Source organism: Cherax quadricarinatus, chromosome 31, assembly GCF_038502225.1.
Source record: "Cherax quadricarinatus isolate ZL_2023a chromosome 31, ASM3850222v1, whole genome shotgun sequence".
Taxonomy (NCBI): domain Eukaryota; kingdom Metazoa; phylum Arthropoda; class Malacostraca; order Decapoda; family Parastacidae; genus Cherax; species Cherax quadricarinatus.
Window position 1 is genome coordinate 24,186,373 of NC_091322.1, and position 15,662 is coordinate 24,202,034.

The window sequence follows — 15,662 nt, forward strand, 5'->3', positions numbered from 1 at the left end:
ATAACACACAGGGTAACTTACCTTGTACCTGGCCAGGGTCCTGTGATAACACATAGGGTAACTTACCTTGTACCTGGCCAGGGTCCTGTGATAACACATAGGGTAACTTACCTTGTACCTGGCCAGGGTCCTGTAATAACACACAGGGTAATTTACCTTGTACCTGGCCAGGGTCCTGTGATAACACACAGGGTAACTTACCTTGTACCTGGCCAGGGTCCTGTGATAACACACAAGGTAACTTACCTTGTACCTGGCCAGGGTCCTGTAATAACACACAGGGTAACTTATCTTGTACCTGGCAGGGTCCTGTGATAACACACAGGGTAACTTACCCTGTACCTGGCCAGAGTCCTGTGATAACACACAGGGTAACTTACCTTGTACCTGGCCAGGGTCCTGTAATAACACACAGGGTAATTTACCTTGTACCTGGCCAGGGTCCTGTGATAACACACAGGGTAACTTACCTTGTACATGGCCAGGGTCCTGTGATAACACACAAGGTAACTTACCTTGTACCTGGCCAGGGTCCTGTAATAACACACAGGGTAACTTATCTTGTACCTGGCAGGGTCCTGTGATAACACACAGGGTAACTTACCCTGTACCTGGCCAGAGTCCTGTGATAACACACAGGGTAACTTACCTTGTACCCGGCCAGGGTCCTGTGATAACACACAGGGTAACTTACCTTGTACCTGGCCAGAGTCCTGTGATAACACACAGGGAAACTTACCCTGTACCTGGCCAGAGTCCTGTGATAACACACAGGGTAACTTACCTTGTACTTGTCCAGGGTCCTGTGATAACACACAGGGTAACTTACCTTGTACCTGGCCAGAGTCCTGTGATAACACACAGTGTAACTTACCCTGTACCTGGCCAGAGTCCTGTGATAACACACAGGGTAACTTACCCTGTACCTGGCCAGGGTCCTGTGATAACACACAGGGTAACTTACCCTGTACCTGGCCAGAGTCCTGTGATAACACGCAAGGTAACTTACCTTGTACCTGGCCAGGGTCCTGTGATAACACGCAAGGTAACTTACCTAGTACCTGGCCAGGGTCCTGTGATAACACGCAAGGTAACTTACCTTGTACCTGGCCAGAGTCCTGTGATAACACGCAAGGTAACTTACCTTGTACCTGGCCAGGGTCCTGTGATAACACGCAAGGTAACTTACCTAGTACCTGGCCAGGGTCCTGTGATAACACGCAAGGTAACTTACCTTGTACCTGGCCAGAGTCCTGTGATAACACGCAAGGTAACTTACCCTGTACCTGGCCAGAGTCCTGTAATAACACACAGGGTAACTTACCTTGTACCTGGCCAGAGTCCTGTAATAACACACAGGGTAACTTACCTTGTACCTGGCCAGAGTCCTGTAATAACACACAGGGTAACTTACCTTGTACCTGGCCAGAGTCCTGTAATAACATACAGGGTAACTTACCTTGTACCTGGCCCGAGTCCTGTAATAACACACAGGGTAACTTACCTTGTACCTGGCCAGAGTCCTGTGATAACACACAGGGTAACTTACCTTGTACATGGCCAGAGTCCTGTGATAACACGCAAGGTAACTTACCCTGTACCTGGCCAGAGTCCTGTGATAACACACAGGGTAACTTACCTTGTACCTGGCCAGAGTCCTGTAATAACACAGGGTAACTTACCTTGTACCTGGCCAGAGTCCTGTAATAACACACAGGGTAACTTACCTTGTACCTGGCCAGAGTCCTGTGATAACACGCAAGGTAACTTACCCTGTACCTGGCCAGAGTCCTGTAATAACACACAGGGTAACTTACCTTGTACCTGGCCAGAGTCCTGTAATAACACACAGGGTAACTTACCTTGTACCTGGCCAGAGTCCTGTAATAACACACAGGGTAACTTACCTTGTACCTGGCCAGAGTCCTGTGATAACACACAGTGTAACTTACCTTGTACCTGGCCAGAGTCCTGTGATAACACGCAAGGTAACTTACCTTGTACCTAGCCAGGGTCCTGTAATAACACGCAAGGTAACTTACCTTGTACCTAGCCAGGGTCCTGTGATAACACGCAAGGTAACTTACCTTGTACCTAGCGAGTGTTGGGTGTACCTTCAGCAATCTCAGGATTTCATTAAAGTCACTCTTGGCAGCTGCTAACATCCACTCCTGTCCGTCAGCGCCATACTGCAGGCAAAAACACTTATAACAAACCAATGTACTAGATCATTCAATATCGACACTGTATTGTATAGGTGAACATCCATGAACTATAATCACTGCACGAGACCGTGTTACTACACACAGTACTGTATACGAGAACAAACACGTACTATACACACTGGTGGTAATCCCAGGCATCCACTGACTTACCGACAGGATGGAAGTCGAGTCATCATCATCCTGGAAAAAAGAAAATTTTTAATGGAATTACCTAAGCAATGGATTTTATATATATATATATATATATATATATATATATATATATATATATATATATATATATATATATATATATATATATATATATATATATATTAATGCATCCATAAACGAGTGGTTTTAAGCAATTAACAATATTGTGATTGGCCGGGAATCGAACCCCCGAGCTTTGAGCACGCCTCGTGAGAAGCCTGCCAAAATTACGAGACGCCTTAGTCCACTCAGCCACCAATGCTTCAAACATCAAGTGCCCAACAGGACGCCATACACATAACAAAAATTAAAAAAAAAAGTTTTGAGAGAACTAGACTCATCAAAAGCAACAGGACCGAAGAGAAAGTCACCACAGATTCAGTGAAAGGGAACAGAAGCACTTTCTGAACCACTAGCTAAAATTAATATATCAATGGAAATATGACAATTGTAAGAGATCTGGAAGAGAGCGAATGTAAATTCCAATATTTAAGAAAGGTAAGAGGAAGCGTTAAACTACAGAGCAGTAGCCACCTACATGCAGATTATGTAAGGTAATATAGAAGATAATCAGAGGGTGGCAGAGCACTTGAAGAGACATGGTTTTATGAACAACCATCAGCGTGAGTTTAGAGATGGTAAATCTTGCCTCACAAACCTGCTGGAGTTCTATGAGAAAAATAACAGAAGTGAGACAGAAAAGAGAGTGATAGAAGGACTGCATTTTCTTGGACTGCAAGAAAGAACTGGATACCGTACCATACAAGAGACTCAAAGTCTTGATGAGCAAGCATTAATACAAGTGAATGTGGTACAGTGAATCAGAGAGTATAACAAGTATAACAATTGAGGTGCTGGAAGAATCAACATTAGGACCAGTACTGTTTCTGTTATATGTGAATGACATACCCGAAGAGATGGAATCAGATACAGCCGTGTCATTAGATGATGCAAAAATTAACGAGAATAAACAGTGATGAGGACGAGGATAGGCTTCAGATGACCCAGAACAAACTGCAAGATTAATCGGACAAGTGACTACTGGGCTTCAACCCCAGCAAATACAAAGTTATGAAAAGTGGGAATACGCTATGTCAAAAACTGAATACAGACTCGGCAAACAGAGGCCGCAAACTTCACTCAAGGAGAAAGACCTAGGGGTGTGTAGAATACAGAGTATATCACCAGAGATACATAGTTACTGAACAACCTCTACAGTGAATTCTCGTTCTGGACATCTAAGAGTAGCTTTCAGTAGTCTCAAAAAGACTCATTTATGGAGCTGTATACGACATATGTTGTGCCTATCTTGGAGTATGCAACACGCATATTGAGATTAAGAAATTAGAGAAAGTGCAAAGGTATGCAACGAGACTAGTCCCAGAGGTAGGGGGAATGATGTATAAGAGTAGGCTCAAGGAAGTGATACACAAATAACCCGCATATAAAAGAGAGAAGCTTACGACGACGTTTCGGTCCGACTTGGACCATTGACAAAGTCACACTGTGTGACTGTGTGACTTTGTCAATGGTCGGACCGAAACGTCGTCGCAAGCTTCTCTCTTTTATGTGCGGGTTATTTGTGTATCGTTCCAGTCACGGTATTGTGCCTTTTTTGTTATCAAGGAAGTGAACCTAACGACATCAGAGGATAAAGCAGACATGACAGCGACCTACAAAATACTCAAAGGACCTGACAGAATAGATTAAGACTGCACGAGAAGTGGAAACTGGTAAACGATGGCACAGTAGGAAGTTAAAGAAACAGATGAGTCACAGGGAAGTCAGGAAGTATTTCTTCAGTCTCAGGGTGATCGGGAAGTGTATTGATCTCGACGAAGTGGAGGCAGGCTCCATATACAGATTGAAGAGTAGGTACGATAAGGTCCAAGAGGCTAGGAGTGATTTAGATAAGCGGCAAGTTAAGAGGCAGGGCCACGGACAAGGACTCAACCCCCTGCAACCACATACCGGTGAATACATAAAGGTGAGTATACATACATACACAAAGAAACACACAACCGGGCCAAGCGAAGTATCTACTGACAGGTGCCTCTAACAATTGGTGGTAACACACATACACAGACGAGGGGGGGGGAGGGGTCGAGCCGAGACACGACCCCTGCAACAACAATTAGGTGAGTACACACAGGTAACAATCGCAGCAAGACACGACACACCCCATAAGTATACACAAGCCAAATTCAATAAAGCATAACTGCAAACGGAATAGCAGAGGTGCTGCTCCTTAAACATATCTTAGAGGACAAGTAAACGCCAGATGCCAAGGTCCGTCTGTTCATGAATAAATGAATCAACCCAAGTTGGGCCAAAACGTCGTCATAAGTTTGTCTCCTAAGTGCAGGTTATTTGTGTATTCATGACTCAAGTGTTGTATCACCGATTATCAATAAGCGGATGAATAACGCACCAACACGGTGAATACTCACAAAAAACTCTGGAGCAATCACCTCAGGCACCAGCAGGACATGACCTAACAATGTGACAGACGCCCCCCCCCCCCCCGTCACCACTCTAGCCACCTCTCATCTGCGCCTCTGACTTTCGTACTCTTATGTCTCAGTATGTCTTCCTATCAATCAATTTTTTGCAGTCGCGCTTACCTGTCTGTCTGTCTGCCTTTGTATATCTGTCTAACAGATATGCAGAGGCAGACAGTATGTCTATCTGTCTATCTCTGTCTGTTTGTCTCTCTCTCTCTCTCTCTCTCTCTCTCTCTCTAATTTAATACTGGTACTTGCCCTGATAAAAACAACTGCTGCCTGCACCATCATCGCCTCACTGCCCATACAACTGCCCACAATAACCTGTCATTATAATTATGTACAATGGCGTACATCAGCTAGTCGCTGTCAAGCAGTGACAGTCTGGATGATCAGGACTTGATCCACCAGGAGGCCTGGACTAGAACCGGGCCGCGGGGGCGTTGACCCTTCGAAAACATACTTCAAGTATTCTACCGTCCACAGACTTGGTATATGTTATACAAACTAGCCATTATCATCTACAGAATGGATATACAGAACAGAAACTAGCAGCCACCATCCACAGGATGGATACATGGTGCATAAACTAGCAGCTACTATCCGCAGGGTAGATATATGATACTAGCCGCTACCATCCACGAAAGATACATAGTACACAAACTAGCCTCTTTGACGGCAAAATATTAGTTACTTCGAATTCACAGTAATAGTTTGCAACGTTCAGTGACTGCTGTGAAAGAAAGGTGCTGATACAACGTTCAGTGACTGCTGTGAAAGAAAGGTGCTGATACAACGTTCAGTGACTGCTGTGAAAGAAAGGTGCTGATACAACGTTCAGTGACTATCTTTCACTAGTCCATCTAAGGGGCTAATTTATATTCTATCCTAGACAATAATGTATTCAATAATATCCTCGGTAAATCAGCCTTAGAGTAAATCACTAAGTAAGAATGCCATTCATCGAGTAAGCCAGACAGCAGATACCAAGACAACATTTTAGCATTCAAATATGAGAGAGAGAGAGAGAGAGAGAGAGAGAGAGAGAGAGAGAGAGAGAGAGAGAGAGAGAGAGAGAGAGAGAGAGAGACAGACAGACAGACAGACAGAGACATTGAAGGAGTGCAAGAATGGGGGAGAGAAGGAAGGAGAGTAGATGGAGCAGCATTATAACTAGCGACATAAAAATTCTAATGTGTGGAGTCGGCAGAGGTACAAAGGTGGCTGGCCGCCCCCACCCTGTCACACCACCCACCAGTCCCCGCCACCCTGCCGCCCCACCCACCGGCCCCCACAACCCTGCCACCCACCACCCGGCCCCCTCCACCCTGCCACCCGACCCACCGACCCTCCCCCACACCCGGCCACTCCCCGTCCATCCTTATCAGCGGGTGACGCGTCCTATCTCTTTAAATAATAGGACAAGTGTCTTGACTAGCCAAACACCTTGTTGTCGTCTTGAGCACCCTACAACCCACCCACCCTACAACCCACCCACCCATCAACCCACCCACCCATCAACCCACCCACCCACTACACACCCATGCACACACCCACACACAAAAAACAAAACAGGCACAATACTGCGACCGGAACAACACACAAATAACTCGTACTGAGTTCACACATGATATCCTAGTGCGTGAACTCAGTAATGGCCAGCGAAAAGGCGGGGACAGGAGCTGTAGGTGAGTACACACCCACCCCTCATATTCACTCTCCCACTCCTTAACCAACTTATTTACCCCCTCCCCCCCCCCTCCATCACCTGCATCTCCCTTTACACAGCTTTGAGAGTAGGCACGGCAGGGTCCACAAGACTAGGATGGAGTGAATCTAACAAGCGGAGCAGAGAATCAATCCCTGCAACCACACACAGGTAAGTACTAGGGATGGGACGGTACCAAAATTGTGGCCGATACCTTGGCATATCCCGAGTAAGTATACACAGGTCCACCCTCGATCACGCCCACTCCGTCCTCGTCCTAACACCCCCGCCCTCCCACCATCAACCACAACGAACGAAGAGGCGGCACGGTATCTCCTCCAGCGACCCAGCAAGAGGCATGGCAGGGAAGAATGGGCAGGTGAGAGAGAGAGAGAGAGAGAGAGAGAGAGAGAGAGAGAGAGAGAGAGAGAGAGAGAATAATGAGCGTATATACATACACACAAGAGATAACATGAGAGAAAAAAGGTGGAGGAGGATCACCCATCTTAAGAAGAAAAGAAAATTTACTGCACAACAGACTTTTAAAAGGACAACCTTCTGGATCAAAACAAACCACTTGGATCCAGGTACGTCACTTGGATCCAGGTATGCTACCTGTGTTCTAATTACCTGGATCAAAAGACCCCCCTCACTAGCATGTAGCAGAAAAGAGAGCAAAAAATCTGAAAGTAAAGCAAGAAACTAGCAGGTAGAGAAGGAAGAGCAGGAAACTAGCAGGTAGAGAAGGAAGAGCAGGAAACTAGCAGGTAGAGAAGAAAGGGAAAAAATGAAGGGAAGAGAAGTGAAGAAAGACGTGTACAAAGAGAGGGTGAACTAGAGGTGCTGGGCCAACAAACGCAAAACTTGAAATATACTCAATGATGAACACTTGAGACATGACTCAAGAGGCCTGGTCATGGGCCGGGCCGAGGGGGCCTTGACCCCCGGAACTCCCTCCAGGCAGGCAGGTAGACTCACGAGCCACGCGGTGTAGACCGGCCGAGTAAATAAACCAAGATTCACACTACGTAACAGAAACTACCAGACCAGCCAAGGACCACAATAAACCAAGACTCACACTATGTACTAGAGACCACCAGACCAGCCAAGGACCACAATAAACCAAGGCTCACACTATTAAGAGACCAGGTGAAAACAACATAAATACACACACTTGAGTCTCAAGACCCTGCCAATGTAGGCCAAATTTCTGACATAACCCTAACTCCACTAGACTCTGAGAAAGCCATCGACGACATATCCATGCACTCAGCCCCAGGCCCCGACTCGTGGAACTCGGTGTTCATTAAAACCTGCAAGAAACCCCTCTCACGGGCCCTAAGTATGTTATGGAAAAGGAGCATAGACACAGGTGAGATTCCAGTCACTGAAAACAACGGATATAGCAAAGCAATAGCTAAGAACTATAGACCAATAGCTTTAACGTCCCACACCATAAAAATCTTGGACCACTTGGACTCCCAAAAATTGCACAATCCAGGGCAGCATGGTTTCAGAGCAGGTCGCTCCTGCCTCTCGCAACAACTCGACCACTATATGGTTTTAGATGCACTGGAAACCAATAGAATGTAGATGTAGTATACACAGATTTTGAAAAAGCCTTTGACAAGTGTGATCGTGGTGTAATAGCACACAAAATGCGTGCTAAAGGGATAAATGGCAAAGTAGGCAGATGGATCTTCAACTTTCTAACCAATCGAAAACAAAGAGTAGTGGTAAACAGAGTTAAATCGGAAGCTGCCATAGTGAAGAGCTCTGTCCCACAAGGCACAGTATTCGTCCCTATCCTGTTCCTCATTCTCATATCAGACATAGACTGAGATGTAAATCATAGCACTGTATCATCCTTCGCAGACAATACTAGGGTCTGCATGAGAGTGTCATCCATTGAGGACACGACAAATCTCCAAGAAGATATAAACCAAGTTTTCCAATGGGCAACAGAGAACAATATGATCTTCAATGAAGACCAATTCCAACTACTCCGTTGTGGAAAACTGGAGGAAATAATAGCTAGTACCAAGTATACTATAAACTCAAATCACACAATAGAGAGGAAAAGCAAGGTGAAGGACCTGGGAGTGGTAATGTCCGAAGACCTCACCTTCAAGGATCACAACAATGCCACTGTCACATCTGCTAGGAAACTGATAGGATGGATAATTAGATCATTCAAGACATGAGATGCTAAGCCAATGATGATCCTTTTTAAATCACTTATTCTCTCTAGGATGGAATACTGCTGTACATTAACATCCCCATTCAAGGAAGGTGAAATTGCAGATCTAGAGAATGTACAGAGAACCTTTACTGCACGTATAAGTTCCATCAAACACCTTAACTACTGGGAGCGCCTGGAAGCATTTGACTTGTACTCATTGGAGCGCAGGCGAGATATATACCTCATAATCTACACCTGGAAGATTTTGGAGGGACTGGTCCCTAACCTACACACAGAAATCACTCCCTACGAAAGCAAAAGACTTGGCAGGCGATGTAACATACCCTCAGTGAAAAGTAGGGGCACCACTGTTACACTAAGCGAAAACGCATTAAGTGTCCGGGGCCCAAGTCTGTTCAACAGTCTCCCACCAGCCATAAGGGGAATTACCAATAGACCCCTGGTAGTCTTCAAGAGGGAGCTGGACAGATACCTAAAGTCAGTGCCAGATCACCCGGGTTGTGGTTCGTACGTTGAACTACGTGCGCCCAGCAGTAACGGCCTCGTTGATCAGGCCCTGATCCACTAGGAGGCCTGGTCATGGACCGGGCCGCGGGGGCGTTGATCCCCGGAATGCCCTCCAGGTAAACACTATTAATTAAGAGACCAGCCTAAGAAGCACGCGCGCGCACACACACGCGCACACACGCGCACACACACGCACACACACGCACACACACGCACACACACGCACACACACGCACACGCGCACACGCACACACACACACGCACACACGCGCGCGCGCGCACACACACGCACGCGCGCACGCGCGCGCACACACACACACACACACACACACACACACACACACACACACACACACACACACACACACACTAACAAAAAAAATAATATATTATTCAATTGAAAACACATACGTACATACATCCTCTCTCCCTCCCTGCGCCGCCTCTCTCACCAGTTCTCCCCTTCCCTCTGCTCTTTCCCTCTCCCCAACTCTCCTCTTCCCCTTACGATAACAATAATAATTTTACAAAGTACATCACAAAATTTACATATTATTGACATTAATGACATACGTCACAGAAAGCCCCTGGTTAATGCAAAGCATTTCGGACAACCTTCTCAGGTCTTCCCTGTCTTCTTAATGCCTCCCTCTATTTCCAGCTTCCCTTTAACGAGTGCTGAGTAGCTCACTAGCAAGACCATTTAACTCACAATGGCAAGGTCCGGGTTCGTTTCTCAGGCACGGAGCAATATACGGGCAAGTTTCCTGACACCCCAACTTGCCTTACTCACCGTACAAGACTTAGATACTTGTGTGTTAGTCGACTTCTTAAACAAGGACCCAAATGGAAATGAGAAATTTTGTCTTTTTTTTTGGGGGGGGGGCTTACCTAGGAAATTTACACATATACCTACATACGTATCATAACTGTACTTACGTGTACCTGTAGCTAAATATATTTGCTTATAGGTACAAATGGTATGCGAGACCGACAACTAGCAAACACCAGGGAATGAAGACGATGGCAGCAGAGGATCCTTTTAACACATTTCCCTCAAAGCTGGGGTTTATCGGGCACTAAAGCGAAACATTGTATTAATGGGATCCACTACCACCAGTGTCTCTACTCTCAACTTCTGTGGTTAAAATAGGCTTCAATCCAACAAACCTACCAACCAATCCGCTCTCCCTCTTTCCAGTTTTCTTTCTCTTTCAGTTTTACACACACACACACACACACACACACACACACACACACACACACACACACACACACACACACACACACACACACACACACACACACACACATAAACACTGTATATGCACTCCTTCCGTTAATATTTTTCCAATCTACCTGCCCTGTTTTTTCACTTTCTCTTCCTCCACCTACTCTCGTCCTGTCTCTGCCTACTATCTCCGTCATCTCCCTCCCTCTCCACATGACCATCGTGGGTCGCATCCTAGGAAATGGTCCTACGCTACAACAAACATCCGAGGAACTCAAACTCCCTGGAAATGACCTAAGCATTCGCTACGATGTGAGAGCTAATAAAGCTGTTGCCTCAGTAAAAGCTGAGTACTACCACAAGACTAACACTGACATAAGGGATCATCACCGTCGCAAGGTAGAATAAACCATACCACGGGCGGGGTTAGAACCCGCGATCAGAGAGTCTCAGAACTCCAGACCGTCGCGTTAGGTAGGATAAACGGTGAGGGAAGGTCTGGAGGTCAACACCGGAGTACACAGCAAGTTTTGAAAGTTCTATAATGATCTTCTTTTTTAATAATAATAATAATAATAATAATAATTAAATAATAAATGCTACTACTAATACTACAACTATTAATACTAATAATAATTGAAAGTCCTAGACAAAACTTTCGTGGACTGATGAGACGTAACTAAGATACCGTGAATAACTTGACAAAGATGGCCGCAAATAATTAAGATACTTTGCATAAGTTAAGGAAAGACGACATATACTGTACTCAGTTATCAGATCTACCTAGCTTGGCCTCAATGTTCCCTTGATGACTTATATACACACGCGCACGTACGTACGTAGACACACAACGTATACGTACAAAAAATAATTCCCACTCTAACATTCTTTGCGTGTATCAGAATGCAATGGTTTTGTTGAGAATGTTAAGTCGTAGTTTATCCGGGTGTCTGCTGGTGTTCACATGACACCACCGACTCGGCCAATTAAGTGTTGGTGGGATTAACTTCACACTCCTCCTAACTGCTTGTTAACTGCTTCAGACAAGAACCTCTAATATTCATTTTAATATGCCAACACGTACCACTGTTATCATAAGCTGAAAGTCTTCCTACATCTTACCCAAGGTAATACTGTCACCATTATTATTACTCTTACAAGTAGTAGTATTATTATAGTTAACAGCATTATTTGATATCCCCCGAGGGGGATAGTAAGTGGTTGTCAGAATATTTTGTCTTCCTCCAACCGTTTTGTCTTCCTCCAACCTGTTTGTCTTCCTCCAACCTTTTCTTTGTCTTCCTCCAACCTTTTTGTTTGTCTTCCTCCAACCTTTTTGTTTGTCTTCCTCCAACCTTTTTGTCTGTCTTCCTCCAACATTTTTGTCTTCCTCCAACCTTTTTGTCTGTCTTCCTCCAACATTTTTGTCTTCCTCCAACCTTTTTGTCTGTCTTCCTCCAACATTTTTGTTTGTCTTCCTCCAACCTTTTTGTCTGTCTTCCTCCAACCTTTTTGTCTGTCTTCCTCCAACCTTTTTCTTTATCTTCCTCCAACCTTTTTGTCTTCCTCCAACCTCTTCCATTGTCTTCCTCCAACATTTCGCTGGTATTTCGCTCATAACACGAGAAAGCTTCATCCGATCGGTTTCAAACTTTCAAGGTTAATATGGGGCATCTAGGCGGCCAAGATTATACGAACAGTTGTCACCTGCAAGTGTTTTAATGACCCCCCCCCAAAAAAAAAAAAAAGTCTTGAACCCATTCCCAGCATCCTGGAATGGCTCCGATAACTTCCAAAATCCTCCGCGGCGCGCTAAACCCACAAGGGTCATGCAACGCTGAGCAAAGAGTAAAATTCAAGTATGTAGGCGCACATCTGCCCACTTGTGTGAAACAGTATGATAGTTTTAACCACCATTTAATCAAGTTAAAAGATATTTGAGTATCTCTTCTAAATGGCTTCAGATATATTTAAATGGCTGGTGAAACTTGCGGCCGGGAGAGTGTCCATTAAGTTTAGTTTGTGTGCGGCCTTATTTTGCAATACACTAAAAAAACTATATAAAACTATATAAAACTTGTAATCGATGGAATCGTTGCGATGATAAATTAAGACACTTGTGCAACACTTGGGTACCAGTGCTGTGGAAACGTTTCGCTACACAGTGGCTTCATCAGTCCAGTACAGAGAAGAATTGTTCAAGATCCGAGTCTGAGGTAATCAGTCCATCAAGACTGATGGACTGATGAAGCCACTGTGAGGCAATACGTTTCCACAATGAAGATACCCAAGTGTTGCACAAGTGTCTAATTTATCATCTTGTCGGCTCTGAACCATTGGTCGACAACCCTTGTGATAACTCGAGAATGCCTCTTCTGTTCGGCTTCAAACTTTGAAGTGCTATCTTAATTATAAGTACTTTTATTACAATACAGTTGTGTGGATGGCGGACAGTGCCTGAGTCCTGACCACTTCTGAGAGGAACTTCCTGGCATCGCTATGCTACTTTATCTGAACATACTTCCCCTCATTTCACCTGTTGCTACTCTTGCAACATTGCATAGCTCCTGATGAAACACGGTGACGTGTGAAAGATCCTGAGCTGAAGATTTCCATATCTTGTGGCCTGTCTTGCAAGTCTATATTTAATATGGGTTTTGTACATGCCAATTTTTCAGTCTTAAATTTTATCAAACTGAACTTCATTCAAAAAAAAAATATTTTAGATAAAAATATATAATTTAAAATAGAATAGAAATAAAAAAAATATTGAAAACCTGCATTTTTAGAGCTTTTAGGTGGGTCATTGGGATAATCAGGGGGGGGGGAATGGAAATGGACCTGCTTCGCATGGGTCAGTTGGCCTGTTGCAGTGTTCCTTCTTTCTTATGTTCTTACGTTAAAACTTGCACTTCATGTCTGAGCAGAGGCACATTTTTAGGGTATTCTTATTTTCCACCAACTTCCTCAACGGTTATCTTTTGTAGCTACAGATTACCTTATCCCACTATCTTCAATTTTTCAACCCGGGTCAGCTATTATTAAGCGAAGGTTTGCAGAACAACTGACGGGGCCCTCGGCTCAATTTTACATACACCATGCTGGAAATTGGTCTCCAAGAGATAACTTTATACAGCCTCTTCTGATTAGCTTTAACATTTCGACACTCGTGTATGCAACCTTGAATTAGGTTGAAATTGTTAAGGGTGTGTGTGTGTGTAGGTGCCATTCTGCCACTTTTAATCTCGATATTTCGCAGTATTGTACATTGTTGCATTAGTTTCCCTCAATGCTAGGAAGTGGTTCTTCATCCAAGAACTTGGACTCATTCTTCCCTTATGTGGATCGAATCTAAATACACCCCAGGTATTATATGACCCCTACTGGTTTAATGCTTTCCCATGATTAAATCGGACGACTCTGAATAATATCAATTTTTCATAGCTGATTCATCGAATTTTTCATGGCTGATTCATCAACTTTTTCAGGCTGATTCATCAATTTATTTCATGGCCGATTCGCCTAATTTTTCATGGCCGATTTATCTAATTTTCATAGCCGATTCGCCTGATTTTTCAAGGTAGATTCATTTAATTTTTCATGGCCGATTTATCTAATTTTTCACGGGTGATTCCTCTAATGAAATGAATGAAACACTTGTGGGGGTTTTAGACTGTGTAGTTGTACCTTCTACTGCACTGTGCGCACTACCTGGAGAACGTATCTTTCGGCCAACTTTCAACTTAGTGCTGATGTGCTTTCCTCAAAGGAAACTCCACCTTCATGTTGCGACGAGAAATCTCTAACGCACCAATTAATCAAACTGGTGTTTCTGCGAAATAACTGTATCTTCTAGTTAGAAAAAAAGTGATTTTTTTTGGGGGGTGTTATCCTAGATTATTATTATTATTATAATCAAAAAGAAGCGCTAAGCCACAAGGGCTATACAGCGCTGCAGGGTAGGGAAGGAAGCGAGGGTATTGGATGGCAGAAGGGAGGAGGGATGATCAGCAGGTTACAGAAAACAGCGGGGCAGGGGATAGTACAGGGGTAGAGGGTAGCAAGAGATTGAAGTAGAAAGGGCTGAAGGTATCAGAATTTGTGAAGTCAGTTAGTTGTTGTCAAAAAGTCAATGAGAGAGTCCGGATGAAAGGTGGGTCCATCAGCGAGAAGGGAAGGTAAAGAGAGAGCAGCGGAGCGAAGACGACGACAGAGGTAAATTCTGCGTGCTCGTTGATAAAGTGGGCAGTCCAAAAGAATGTGGCTGACTGATAATGGAGCTTGGCAATTCTCACAGAGAGGAGCAAGACGCCTCTCCATGAGATATCCATGAGTAAGACGAGTATGGCCAATGCGAAGACGGGAGAGAGTAGTCTCCCAACCTCGACACTGGTGATAAGAAGACGGCCAGTAACCTATACTCGGTTTAATAGATTGAAGTTTGTTGCCGAGCATAGCAGACCAACGTTGTTGCCAACAGGTGTGAAGGTGGGAAGATATTGCAGCAAAATAGTCCGTAAATGGAATACCTCTATAAGAAACTGGTAGGTCATGTACTGCTGACCGCGCAGCAGTGTCTGCCTGTTCATTGCCCTGTACGTCAACATGACCAGGGACCCAACAAAAAACAATATCTTTATGCTTGGTAAAGATGCGGCGTAGCCAAAGTTGGATACGGAGGACTAAGGGGTGAGGTGTATCAAATTTTTGTATAGCCTGTAAAGCACTAAGGGAGTCTGAGACAACCACAAATGATGACACAGGCATAGATGCAATACGGATAAGTGCTGTAAGGATGGCATATAATTCAGCAGTAAAAATACTAGCCGAAGATAGTAAATGCCCTTGTACGACGCTGTCCGGAAACACTGCTGCGAATCCTATGCCGTCAGAAGACTTAGAGCCATCTGTGTACACAGCAATGGCATGAGAATGAGAGTGAAAGTGGTCAAGAAAAAGAGAGCGGGAAGCGACCGTAGACAGTTGGGCTTTCGAGCAAGGGAGGGAGAAAGAACAGACTCGAACAGCTGGAACTTCCCAGGGGGGTAGGGAAAAGTGAGATGCTACATGTACATAGAAAGGTGGTAGTTGA

General features: G+C 44.5%; 1 protein-coding gene across 1 annotated transcript in view; it reads right to left on the reverse strand.

Moving 5' to 3' along the window:
* Window positions 1-15,662, reverse strand: part of LOC128698977 (uncharacterized) — a 384,560-nt gene that overhangs the window by 332,084 nt on the left and 36,814 nt on the right. Inside the window, exons 4-5 of the mRNA XM_070090399.1 lie at window positions 2,376-2,405; window positions 2,088-2,189 (exon numbers count right to left, since the gene is read on the reverse strand). Coding sequence (XP_069946500.1) covers window positions 2,088-2,189; window positions 2,376-2,405 — 132 coding nt within the window. The remainder of the gene's footprint in view (window positions 1-2,087; window positions 2,190-2,375; window positions 2,406-15,662) is intronic.